Source organism: Scylla paramamosain, chromosome 4, assembly GCF_035594125.1.
Source record: "Scylla paramamosain isolate STU-SP2022 chromosome 4, ASM3559412v1, whole genome shotgun sequence".
Taxonomy (NCBI): Eukaryota; Metazoa; Arthropoda; class Malacostraca; order Decapoda; family Portunidae; genus Scylla; species Scylla paramamosain.
Window position 1 is genome coordinate 32,262,480 of NC_087154.1, and position 14,104 is coordinate 32,276,583.

Genomic DNA, 14,104 nt, shown 5'->3' on the forward strand with positions numbered 1-14,104 from the left:
AGGAGGAGGTGGAGGAAATGCAAGAGAAGTATTACGCCGAGAGGGATTAAAGAATAAAAAAAATAAAAAAGAGAATTCAAAGAGGGATTTTCCAGCTACGAATGTTTATTTTTTCCTTTTTTTTATTATTACTTGGAACACGTAAAAAAAAAAAAAGGAAAAAAGACAAAAAAAAAAAAAAACTGTGTAGACGGGCGGCAGGAGAGCTGTTTGATGAATGCCTCGTGTTTGCTTTATTGTATGGATGTGAAGCACTGTTCTTTTTTTTTCTTTTCTTTTTTTCCGTTTTGGTTCATGTACACAATTAGTCAAGCGAAGGGCTGAATAAATATGAGGGTAGAGAAAAATATCTGTTGGTGTTGCTCGATGCAGATGAAAAATGCGCCTCTTGTCTGTGTGTGTGTGTGTGTGTGTGTGTGTGAGAGAGAGAGAGAGAGAGAGAGAGAGAGAGAGAGAGAGAGAGAGAGAGAGAGAGAGAGAGAGAGAGAGAGAGAGGGGTAAATAGACAGATAGATAAATAGATAGATGGACAGATAGACAGATAAATAGTGATAGATACATAGACAGACAGAAGCAAACAGGCGGGCGCGATGTTGGAGACAAAAAATACCTTCTGATAATCTTCCTTTGTTATAAAATGTGATACGACTATGAAAAAAAAAAAAAAACATATTTGCACTATTTATAGCCAAACAAACAAAAAAAAAAATAAATAAATAAATTGTGCAGAGGAATGAGAGCAACCAGTTTAATTATACGTATGTAACTCAACATTTATTACTAACATAAGACAAAAAGGAAGATCAGGAGGGAAAAAAAGAAAAAAAAGAAAAAAAAGAAAAATGTACCCAGATGAACTAAATAATGATAATTGCTACTGGTGAAGAAGAAGAAAAAAATTGTGATACCCAGTAAATGATAAAATATGTTGAAAATTACAGATATAAATAACAAACTAGACTGAGTGAAGTAAGAAAAAAAGAAAAAAAAAAAGGAGAGAGGAAAGAGAGAAAGAAAGAAAAATGATAACAGTTAAATGAAACACTGGAACACTAAGGTCAAAATGAGACATGATTACAAGAGTTGATAAATAGATGGATATGTAAATGGACAAATAGGTAGATAGATATATACTTACATACTTAGAGATACCATAGATAGACAGACAGGTAGATAAATATATAGATAGATAGATAGATAAATAGATAGATGAATAGATAGACAGATAGATAGATAGATAGACAAACAGATATATAGATACATACATACATACATACATACATGCATATATAATCAGACAAATAGATAGACAGAAAAACAGACACAAGTAAATAGATTCACTGATTCAAAACAAGACAGCAACAATTAAGAAACCCCCAAAAATAAATACTCGTACCATACAATTCAACCCAATCCATTCCAGCAACACAGAGCAATGAATGGAAAGATTGACACAGAAGCGTGACCAAGAAACACAACCACAGCGGCGCGCCTCTCCTCGCCTCCCCTTGACCTTCAGTGACCACAGTAATCTGCCGGGGGAGGAAGGGAAGGAGGAAGGGAGCGAGGCGGGGACGTCCCTTCACCGTCTTACTCACTGCTGCGTTAGGGAAGGTTGCGGATCTGGCGCGTGTGAAAATGTAACTCTGGGGTGGTTTTTTTTTATGATTTTCTTCTTTTTTTTTTTTTTGTTTGTGTGTGTGTGATTTAGGATTCTCTCTCTCTCTCTCTCTCTCTCTCTCTCTCTCTCTCTCTCTCTCTCTCTCTCTCTCTCTCTCTCTGTTGCGTTGTGTTACTTAATTACCTCCTTTATTTCAAATGTCATTACAGTCAGGAACACGCGTGCATTGTTAGTGTTTTGGTGTGTGCGGGAAATGAATAAAATGAAAAAGAACAGATAAGTAAATGAATATGAGATGGGAATAAAAAGAGCTAACAACCACTTGGGCACGACTATGACGACTCTTGAGATCTATATAAACACAACGAGCGCTTCACATATACAATTTCAAAGGTAATTTTACGGTAAAGTTGAGTATGATGGAAATTGTGGTCCTCTTTTGTTGTGGTTGTGGTTCACGTGCCTCAGTAGCGCAGCGCACGGCGAGCACTTGTCTAATTGTCCGCAGGTGTGATGGTGCACCTAACTTGAGAAGGCTTAAAAAATTATATCTGAATTATTATTAGGTGTAAAAAATGTTCAAGGCTGTGAATATCAATAAAATGCGCATTAGCTTACTTAGCATGACTAGATTAGTTTAAAAGGCTGAAATATGTGTTAATGGAAGGAAATATTTCTGCTTTTACCTTAGAGAAACATGTAAGTGAAAAATAGGCGCAGATGAATATGTGCAAATAAAAGTAATGTAAATTCATGGCAATATCAACTACTTGCATATATACTTTAAGATTACAGTAAAAAGAAAAAATAGGGGGGGAGAACACTCACAGGAAGAAACGCATTACTTTCCTTCTGTAATGATGTCACGTGATTTATACGCAAAAAAGAAAAATAAATCCAGAAATGTGGTGAGTGAGGGGAAAAAGTGAATGTGATTTATAAGGGAAAAACCGTGGCTGTGAAACCCTTGGAGACCTCAAAGGAAAAGTATAAAAAGCAGCCACACGTTCAAAGAGGCACGATGGTCCCCAGGAGAGGGATTAGAGTGGCTGCGAGTGTTAGAGTAATTGCCCCGCGCTTCACCCGCCACCCGACGCACACACCCCGCGTCCCGCATCGCCCCGTGCTGCTGCTGCTGCTGCTCCTGTTGCTGCCGCCTGTTGCTGCTTTCTGTGTCACTGCATTCACTTCATGTTTTATTGGAATTCTAAACTACTTTCCTCGCAATATCATATGAGTTTTCTGTTGCTACGTTAGAATATGCACGAATTTAAGTCAGTCAGTAGTATTCACGTGTTGCTGCTGTTGCTACCCCTGTTGCTGCTGTCTGTGTCACCGCCTCTACTCCACGTTTTATTGGAACTCCGAGCTACTTTCCGTGCCGTATCATATGACTCTGTTGCTACGTTAGAATGTTCACGGATTTAAGTCACTACTATTCAGCTGCACGTCAGACGCGAAAGTAATGTATGTTATGTGCCTGTGTCACCTCCTTATTTTATTTATTTATTTATTTATTTTTTTATTTATTTTTTGCATTATCTTCCAATGCCACAGCACTTGTAAATCCATTAATCACTCAGTCACTCAGTTCACTTCCACTTATAAACCAGATGGGAAAGTGACCTGAAATAAAGAGCAACCAATCATTTCCACGTGCCTAGTGATTTCACCCTTTCACTGCGATATGCAACAATTCACAGCACCAAAAAACACTGCATGAAATCTTTATAAGCACCTGCAAGAGAGAAATGGATGGAAAGGAAAACACATTGCAATTTCTAGCCAGTATAATATCTCGGGGTGGCTGTAGAGCGAGAAGAAATGTCCCTCAGTGGTTAGTGAAAGGAGAAATGTACACACGAAATAGAAGTAAATGGGTTAAGGGCATTTTCTTGACACTTTCCTGAGCATTTGTGGCTGTAGTGGACTCTGATGCTTCCCGTGACGTGCTTTGTAATTATGAATAGTGAAAAATCATGTTATCTTGTGACTGTTTTCCTCTTGCGTTTTCGGTTACTTCTTGAAGGAAATGACGTAATCTGATACTTAAGTTCGGTCAGTGTTCTCCTCCTCCTCCTCCTCCTCCTCCTCCTCCTCCTCCTCCTCCTCCTCCTCCTCCTCTTCCATGTTCTATTTCACCATATTCCTTTCTTTTGGTGGATAATAACAACTTCGATTTCTTGTTCCTTCCTCTCTCTCTCTCTCTCTCTCTCTCTCTCTCTCTCTCTCTCTCTCTCTCTCTCTCTCTCTCTCTCTCTCTCTCTCTCTCTCTCTCTCTCTCTCACCAAAAAGAGAAAGCTCGTAACATTAGCTAATAACATTACATAATATCTTTGTTCGGATGCTGCACTCTTGGTATTAATATTATTACCATTGCTGTTGTTATTATTATTATTATTATTATTATTATTATTATCATTATTATTATTATTATTATTATTATTATCATTATTATTATTATTATTATTATTATTATTATTATTATTATTATTATTATTATTATTACTTGTAAAGAAAATGGAGAGTGCGGTGTCATTTTTATAAACAGTTTTACGGTCACTGAATAGAAAATAGTTGGGTGTATGTTTTTATTATTTCATTTATTTTATTATTTTTTCCCCTATTTAAACACCATGCTCATGAAAATACACATTTAATTTCGGCGGGAAAATGTTGTCATAGTTTTAACTTTCAATGCATATATATACTTTCCGTTTTTTTTCTTTTTTTATTATTATTATTTATTTATTTATTTTTCACATTTTACAGAGGCGCTGAATAATTTTCCGCTCTTTGCAGTAAACATCGACAGTCACCCTCTGCCTTTTCACCACTCTCCCTTCTCTTTCTCTCTCTCTCCTCTCCCATTCGCTCCCTTTCCCTTCCTTTCCCTCCGTTTGGCCTTCTCATCACCCTGTCCTCTGACACTCCCTTCCTTAACCTTATTTTTCTTCTCTTTCCATCTCTATTACCTTCTCATCACCCTGTCCTATGCCACCCTTTTCCTTCCTCTCCCTCCCTTTAGCCTACTCATCGTCCTTCCCTACGCCACCCTTTCCCGTCCACCTCCCCCCCCCCCGGCACAGTCCCGCCTCGCCAGCACGCTAATATTAAGCTCTAATGACATAATAACATAATTTTAGCGTCCGTCATGCAGTAATCCGTTGCGGGTGGTGTCAGAAACACTGCTCATTACTTCGAATTGGGGATCGGCGACACAAATTGTTTACTCTTCATGTGCTACTGCGACTGTGTGTGTGTGTGTGTGTGTTTCGTCTGTTTGTTTGTTTTCTTGTGTTTTTGTTGGTTCGTCTGTCTGTAATTGTGATTCTCTCTCTCTCTCTCTCTCTCTCTCTCTCTCTCTCTCTCTCTCTCTCTCTCTCTCTCTCTCTCTCTCTCTCTCTCTCTCTCTCTCTCTCACACGCGGAATATGAAATTAATAACTTGGTTGGATGTTTTTCTCTTTTTTTCCTTTTTTCTGGAACGTAACGACTTAACGTACATATTTTTTGTTGCATATTTTTTCTTACATAATGCCCTTTGACATTCCAGGGCTTAATTATAGTGTAATATGTGGTGTTTTCCCCTCCTCTGCTGTTTTTGTTATCTTTGTTTTTTTTTTACTATTTTCTCCACTACATTTTACAACTCTCTGTTTGTTTATCTTTGTGTTCAGTTATGTTTAAATTGCTTGTGTGTACGTTGCTAAGTTCAAGAGAGAGAGAGAGAGAGAGAGAGAGAGAGAGAGGAGAGAGAGAGAGAGAGAGAGAGAGAGAGAGAGAGAGAGAGAGAGAGAGAGGTCACTCTGATGGGATAATTACCCTTTTATTAGTTCAAGGACTTGCTAGATGAGTTAAGTGTTATCATGATTGTTGCACTGTGTGTGTGTGTGTGTGTGTGTGTGTGTGTGTGTGTGTGTGTGTGTGTGTGTGTGTGTGTACTCGTAATGTAGTGCACTGAATCATTTGACCCTTCCTATCACCCACCATCCCACACACACACACACACACACACACACACACACACACACACACACACATCTAAAGACCCCATCATCTCCCTCACCTTTCTTCCCTCATCATCACCATCACCAACAGCACCTCCTTTTCTTACCTTATCCTCCTCCCCCTTTCCTTTCTGATCCCTCCCTCCGTCCATCCCTCCTTTTATCCCCCGGCCTTCCTCTTCGTTGTCGCCGCCGCCACCCACTCGTGACAATGGCAAGAGAAATATAGGATCCGCAGGGTATTCTTTCCCCGAATGAATAGTAGATATAGGCAGCAAGATACAGGGAGCGGGGAAGAAAGAGAGGGAGAGGCTTGCCAGGAGCACAATAGCTTCAATTTTCGACCAGCTTCCTGTGGGTCTTGTTCGTGATGAGTAATTGTTCCGTTAAGGGAGAGAAGGGACTCGTGGTGATGGTGATGGTGGTGGTAGTGGTGGTAGTGGTGGTGGTGGTGAGGTAAATAAGAAGTATGGATGAGAGGTGTCAAGTGTGTTTGTGGGGAGGTTTACGTAAGTATTTTCATGTCAGAGAGCGATTGGTGTGTGTGTATGTGTGTGTGTGTGTGTGTGTGTGTGTGTGTGTGTGTGTGTGTGTGTGTGTGTGTGTGTGTGTGTGTGTGTGTGTGTGTGAGGAGTAGGTGTTTGATAGTGGATTTTTCGAGTACTGTGTAATCTCTCTCTCTCTCTCTCTCTCTCTCTCTCTCTCTCTCTCTCTCTCTCTCTCTCTCTCTCTCTCTCTCTCTCTCTCTCTCTCTCTCTCTCTCTCTCTCTCAAAGCTATGTAAATTATGCTGTTGCAACTGCTGCTGGTGCTGTTGTTATCATCATTATCATCATTATTACCATCATTATTGGCAGAAGAACCATCATTAGTAGTAGTAGTAGCAGTAGTAGTACCAGTAGTAGTAGTAGTAGTAATAGTATGAGTAAGTGTTGTTTTCATGAGTGGTGTGGGAAAATCGTTATAGGTCTTGACGTCAGCGAGGGACAGAGGCGCCAGTGTTCCATGATAGCGGTGAGTGCGTGGCGTCCGCTGGGAACGGGAAGGGCGCGGTCAAACAAGTGAGGTCACACGCACCGGCACGTTTATGGAGGTCATCGGAGCCGAGGGTGTTGTGTGGGCGCGGGTTGCTGAGGTATTTGTTACAACTTTGATCTGCCAGTCTTGTGTTTCATCATATATTCCAGTTTATAGTGTTTACGTCTCCTTTGAAGCATGCTTATGGTCTTAATTAATCTTGGTAAGTAGTTTCATATATCTGTATTTTCTGGTTAAAGTTATACTCTCATTTTCTCTCAGTGCATCCAGGTGGTGGAGGCGCCCGCGGTCCTTGGCTACTGCTGCGCGGCGCCCTGAGACACAAGGCAGGATAATGTTACCGCTTTGCTCTACACTTTACTTCCAGTGGTGTGAGTGGCTTTTCCTGAATAAAGTGCCTCTATTTCAGTAATAGTGTAAGGCTTTAGGGCCACTGTGCTACATACAACGAACACTGCATGGATATAAATACAGATTTAGAGCTGCGAGCAAAAAACAATGCACTCATGTAAATACAAAGTGGATTATCGTATTGAATGCAAAGATAAAATTGCTTTGCAGGAATATCCCTCTTACTGAAATAAATACACATTTGTACTGCTCGCAACACGCCCGTTTTATCAGGATGACTTGCAGCCCGTGCTTCCCGCCAAAAGAGAGAGAAAAAAAGAGAGAGAGAAAAAAAAACTCAGAATGTGAATCTTCTAAAATTGAATATATACTTTTTTTTTTTTTTTTTACAGAATATGTATCTTTCTGCTGAAGGAGTGAACATTTTTTCAAGTGCATTTTTATAATAGTTTTGTGTTTGCACGTGGTGGAGGAAGCCACTCGAAATGTTTCAATTAGAAGCCATCCATCACTCTTGATTCCGGTGAGGCAAACAGTGTTCACGCCAGGAAGCAGGTGCGGTGCGTGAAGGCGACGGTGGTGGCCTTTGACGCCTTAGTATTGAAGTATTAGCGAAGGGCGTGGCTGCCAGGTGCGGGGGAAATGACCCTTGTGACCTTGATGTTGTGACAGGTGTGTGTGTGTGTGTGTGTGTGTGTGTGTGTGTGTGTGTGTGTGTGTGTGTGTGTGTGTGATACTAGGCATACTCATCAGGCCATTGAGCATACACACACACACACACACACACACACACACACACACACACACACACACACACACACACACACACACACACACTCTCTCTCTCTCTCTCTCTCTCTCTCTCTCTCTCTCTCTCTCTCTCTCTCTCTCTCTCTCTCTCTCTCTCTCTCTCTGTTAGCGGGTAGAATCACAGGCAATACGTAAAAGTTACAACCTCACAGGAAATGTCAAGGTAAATTTGTGTTTAAAGATGATCGGGCGCGCAGATACCGAGTGGGCATCTTGATAGTTACCGGAATTACCGAAAAATAATGAGGTAAAAGGAGAAGGAGGGTGATGTTAGAGGCTCACCCGAGACAAAAACAAGTAGTGTGGTATGACTGCCTGCCAGAAGGATCAGATTCCCTCAGTGGCGAGCAGGATTTTCTTCTTTAGAGGAGTCCGGGTGGCGTTCCTCTTCGTTGACCACTAAGCGATTCCTTTGATCTCTATCTGGGCGGGTCAGGCGAGTCGGAGAACATTCGCAGCTGAATAGTACAGAGGATCCCAGTGTGGCGGCCAGGGCTAAGCGAAGGGGGAGGGGAGGAGGCAGGGGCGAGTGGGATGATAGTGGAATGCACCGAGGGATGTTCAGACGAGACACACACACACACACACACACACACACACACACACACACACACACACACACACACACACAGGCACCAGACTCCAGCTTTATTACAATTTGATTCCGTGCAAATTGATTTTCATTGTATTTTGAATTGGATCTTATGTTTCGTTATAACCGCTTCATGAGAATCGCCAGCGTCACTGACATAGATTCCACTCTTATATAGGAAAAATAGATAAATTCGTCCTTGGTCAGTAAGGTTGGCGTTATAGGCGTGGGAGCTTTGGTTCTGTCGTTAAGTATGAAATAGAGATATAGATAGAAAAGGTTATCGGTTATGAGCTGTCGTCATTCGTTCTCCAAATGATAGTGTATTGGCTCTTGGTTATCTTTGTGTGCAGTAAAGGGTAAGACTACACGTTATCAACTGCCGTCATTCGTTCTTGAGATAATATGATGATTTGTGGTTATCTTTAGGAATAGTAAAAAGAGTAATATGAACTGTAGATGAGACCACACCACACTATATAAACAATACACGCTGCTAACAGAAGGATGATGTAACCTCTATAATACACAAACTGGCTTATGGAACTGCTTCTAACCATCATGACTTACGAATCCCCAGCGTGGTATTTCCCCCAAAGTAATCATCTCGACACTGCACCTGAAGGTCACAGATTAGATAACGAGGATTCACGTGTTTGCTTTATGAATGGCGCTATCAAGGCCCGCTGTGGTGCCGTGGTATCAGCAAGTGTAGCAGTACTCACGCCGCGACGCAGGGTCACGCCACCTTCCTCCACAGTGTCGCCTTCTCCTGCACTACGCGCACGCCAAGAATTTATATCCTCTGCCATGAATAGTAGTTGATGTAGGTTCCACTTTTACTTCCTGATATACTATAGGTAGTTTTTTTCTCTTTCTTCTTGTATTATTTTACTTTATTGTAGTCTCATTAGGACCCGAAAAAAATGTTTAAAATTCATGGTAAAATACACACAAACACATGAACACATTTAAATATCATCACATATTAACAGCACAGAACAACACTATCTTCCTCTGCCACCAGAATATTCTCTCAAAGACTATTTTCAAAGATCACAGAGATGATTATATTTTCTTCTTTAATGATCCAGAATCCTCCTTGAAACTCTCACTAGCGTCATACAAAGATCCTTGAAAATTCAAATAACTTCCACAAAAACCTGCTGAAGTATTCGAGATTTAGCAGAGAAACCTTTAAGAACACGGGCTTCAGGTGGGAGGCGACACTAACGAAGGCTCCCACATTAGCCATATCTCGTCCCGGCGGAGGAAGAGAGAAAGGCCTCGCTCCCGGAGGAGAGACGCACCTAATAAGGCCATTAGGGGTGGAGAGCGAGGAATCTCTCCCCCCTTCTTATCTCCCTGAGGCTCCAGCGGCAGGGAAGCTTCGACCGCAGGCCTGGTAATACACCTACGTAGGCATCCCAGATTAATTGGCGGCTCCTGGGGTGCACCTGAGCTACACCTGGTCGTACCTGTCCCGTCTGTGCGTCATGAAGGTTCCTTATGGTGTCCTCTTGCCTACTTGTGATGCGTCTCTGTCTCCATGTCAGTCCATACCTGTCGAGAGAGAGAGAGAGAGAGAGAGAGAGAGAGAGAGAGAGAGAGAGAGAGAGAGAGAGAGAGAGAGAGAGAGAGAGAGAGAGAGAGAGACTATACATACCAATTCATTAACATAGTTTCGATAGAAATGTATATTATGAAACAATCTATTTTATTAATCCAATTAAAAACAAGACCACCTCTCTCACTCCTCCTCCTCCTCCTCCTCCACCTCCTCCTCCTCCTCCGACCCCTCGTCGCGTCGCAGTCTGCATTGTTGCCACTGTCATTCCGCGTTTACATGTGCCGAGGAAAAATGATGGCAGTGGGTAATTCCGCTGTAATGGCTGTCATGTCCCTACTCCAACATTATGCAAAATACAATATATAACCTAATGCGATTAACGCTCCTATGACGTATTATTATAATGACGTTGATGGTTAATTCGTTTACAACATTTTTTTTTAAATTTGCAGCTGTCGTATTTAATTAACGTGGGAGAGTTTGATTTTACGGATGCTGGAGACTTATACTTGTTGTTACATGGGAGGCATTCAGGCACCTTTTACGTGTTACCTGTACGTAGCCGTTAAATTGTTACCTGACTTCTTTTTTTTACATGTAAGGGGAAACTGGTCAAGGGCAGCAAAAAATTTTATAAAGAAAAAGCCGCTTACTCGTTCCTTCCCATTAGACAACAATAGTAATAACTGCAGGGAAGCTTGGTTATTTCTTTTGGTGGTTAAATGTGTTTCCATAGAGCTTAGGATAGTTATGGGAGTCCAGGTTCTCATTGCTAGGAGTGTTTGTCTGTCTGTCAACCTGTTTGTCTTATTGTTGCTCTCTTTATCCTCGTTTTCTATTCGTTTTCTTCTTCTTCTTCTTCTTCTTTGCCTGTTTCTGTATCTTTTTTTTTTATGAGTGTGCAGTTTTTCTTTTTTAGGCGTGTCTGTCTGTTTGTCAGTCTGTTTGTCTTGGTGTCTTTCTCTTCTTCCTCGTCTTCCTTTATTCGTCTTCTTCTCCTTCTTCTTCTTTGTCTGTTGCTGTATCTTCATTTTCTTTCTCTTTTTTGTTATTCCCCATGTTTGGATTTTCCTATTTATAATGTATCCCAAATTTTGCCTTACCCTACTTTGCTTTATCTCATTCTTGTTTGTTACTTATTCTCATACATTACCTTTTATCTCCCTCTCGTCGATTCCTCCTCCATGCATGTCCTACGCATCATTTCCTCACCCTCCATACATCATCTGACGCTCGAGGTCCTTCCCTTCCTCTGCTTCCTCCTCTCATTTTCATCTTACTTCCTTTTTACCTTCCCGTCCATTTCCCCTTTCACCTCCTGCACACATCTTTTTCCTTCACTCCCTCCTTCCTCTCTCAGTCTCTCTCACCGCTCTGCTGCTTCGCTAATGCAATGTTCACATATCATAGACAGCAGACCAAAACCGCGCGGGGAGAACCATCAGTACTTTCGTCCCACTCATCTTCAAACACTCCTCTCTCCTCACTAAACACGTGTCTAATTTCACCTTTGTTTCTCAACTTGGCGTAGGTTTACATCATAGTCATTACTTCCCATACATAACGGTGGTGTAAATACGCAAATACGCTCTGTTCCATAGTGGTTTTGAGCGGCAGGCGTACAAATATAGAGTGATGTGATGGGCCCTTTCTCTGTATGGGATGAAGGGAGGAGGTGCTGGAAGAGCGAAGTGAAAGGCGGTGATACGTGAGCGAGGAGAGAGAAGTGAGGATGATGGTCTTGATGGAGGAAGGCTGTGTGGAGATAGAGGTAATGTAAGTGGATGAAGGAGAAGGAGGAGGTGGAATATTTGATGCAGAGAAGGGTAAGGTAAAGATGTGCGGGGGTTTTGCTTGTGGCGGTGGTGGTAGTCATACTGAAAAGGTGGAGAAGGATGAGAAGAGGGGAAAGGAGGAATAAGAGGAGGATGAGTATAATGAGGAACTTGAGTTAACTTGGTTTACGGGAATGAAGTATGTGGGGAAGGAGGAAAAAAGAGGATTAAGAGAAAGATTAAGAAGATGGAGAGGGGAAGGAAGACGAGCATAATAAAGACGTGGGAGCAAGGTGACTAGAGAGAATAAAGGAGGAAGAGAGGAATAAGAAAGATGATACTGTACATCAATCCTTCTGCTACCATACAGAACATCGCATTACAGGATATAACACCTGCTATAAACGAATTCCTTGTCACACACACACAAAAAAAAAACGCATATTCTGTGAACTTAAAGTATTTCATCAAAAATGCCACATGTTACACGCATCAGGCATAATTTTTGCGGGATCATCCTTTGGTTATTCGTGGTTGTTGATTTTAAGAACTAAAACGTTTCCTCAAATTCAATATAATGGCATGATACAAGTTTTAAGTACAATTACGAAAGCTATCACTGATGATAAAGGGGAGTGATCCAGTAGTGTAAATCGTAACGTGCATGTAGTTTTATATTTGCTCATTGGAATGATCTAAGAAAAGCTAAACAAAATAACACGAGCCACACATCCATTAGCAGTCAAAGGGTTAAGACAAGAAAGTCGTGTGGATGTTATGCGAGATTGATAAAAGGAATGAGTTGAAACTATAGAAGATATTAGTGTTAGAGAGTAAGCTGTCGTGTTCCTTGTGTTTGTGGTGACGGGAGTGACGGACAGGTGGAGGGCGAGGCAGCAGGGGCTTTGATAGCGAACTGGTTGGCATTATTAGCATTAGTAAAGGGTTGATATGGCGTTGACGACCCGAGTAATGCGTGTGGGAATTGTAAATGTACGGGCGGTGCTGCGGGGAGCAATGTACGTAATAGTGGTGTTATTTTCACGTGTGTTTTGTTATGAGGCTGATTACAGATGATAATGGTAAAGCGACTGACACTGAGGGAGATGGACGGGACTGCATTGCCGCTATTTGATGCTGCAATGTTTGGATAGGTTTTGGTTGTTCACACTCGCAATTAGCTGCTTCGTGCATTGCTTATGTTTCTCTCGAGACTACACCTCCACTGAGCACTTTGGCTTGCCTTTGGAGCCCCCGAGGATTGATGCAGATTGCCTATAACAAGAACAGGAGCAAAGGGAGACATTGTAAGAGGAAAACGAATAATTTACTCTTTCCCCATTGACGAAACTCTAGACTGAAGGCCCAACTTTCATCTCTGGAGGAAACAGAGATAGATTGTGTCGCGACGAGATCCCACGGCTACAACACTGTTCTGGCACACACATGCACACAGATACGTTGATACTTTATTGACCAGAGCTAGGAGTTACATAATACATGAGATTCCCACACAAACATAACTTCACAAAATATATACGTATCTACATAAACAGAATATATGTAATTATCAAATATGTAGCCCGCAAGACTTCCTACACTAGCTAGAAGTAAATAATGGGAGTTCCCCTTTTCACACACACACACACACACACACACACACACACACACACACACACACACACACACACACACACACACACACACACACACACACACACACACACACACACACACACACACACACACACACACACACACACACACACACACACACACACACACAAACACACATCTAGACCATGGAGGGATTGAAGTGTGATGATGGAAGTCTCACTCATATAGGATAAACGATGTAATTTGTTTATGTTTCTCATTTTCGTAATAATATTTGCACTTCTCATTACAAGATTAAAAAGGAAAAAAGTCCATATGATATTCTTGAATTGAGATACAGATATAAATGTATGAAAGAATGTGCTTCATGTGAAATGTACATACTGGCGGCTTATTGCATGGCAAGCTTGAACAATATATGAGCCCGCAGTTCTCTTGGGCATTACGTGTAACAAAAATATTGTGACCCATCAATAACTAAAGATCAAAGTTCACTGAGTGTATTCTGTGTCATACCATATGCACTATATTTACTTCGTCCATTCAGTACAGGATTGGTCTTTTACTGAGGCCGAAAAGTGTAATATAAAATTTTCCATTGGCTGCCATACAAAGGACAGCAACCAATGGCAGATATACGTAAGTAATAGACTCGTATATTGCTTTTAGATCCTTACTCGCCTTTCCCCTGCAGGTGAATGTTCGAGATGAGATACTGTGCG

At 41.4% G+C, this 14,104-nt stretch overlaps 1 protein-coding gene across 2 annotated transcripts in view; it reads left to right on the top strand.

Annotated features, from left to right (window-relative positions):
- The window catches only part of LOC135100010 (uncharacterized), a 315,016-nt gene extending 307,707 nt beyond the window's left edge, over positions 1 to 7,309 (top strand). Inside the window, exons 6-7 of one of the 2 annotated variants that reach the window (XM_064002831.1) lie at positions 6,597 to 6,764; positions 6,929 to 7,309. In XM_064002831.1, coding sequence (XP_063858901.1) covers positions 6,597 to 6,638 — 42 coding nt within the window. In that variant the 3' untranslated portion in view covers positions 6,639 to 6,764; positions 6,929 to 7,309. The remainder of the gene's footprint in view (positions 1 to 6,596; positions 6,765 to 6,928) is intronic. The other variant, XM_064002834.1, reaches the window with a different exon arrangement.
- Positions 7,310 to 14,104: the final 6,795 nt, after the last annotated feature.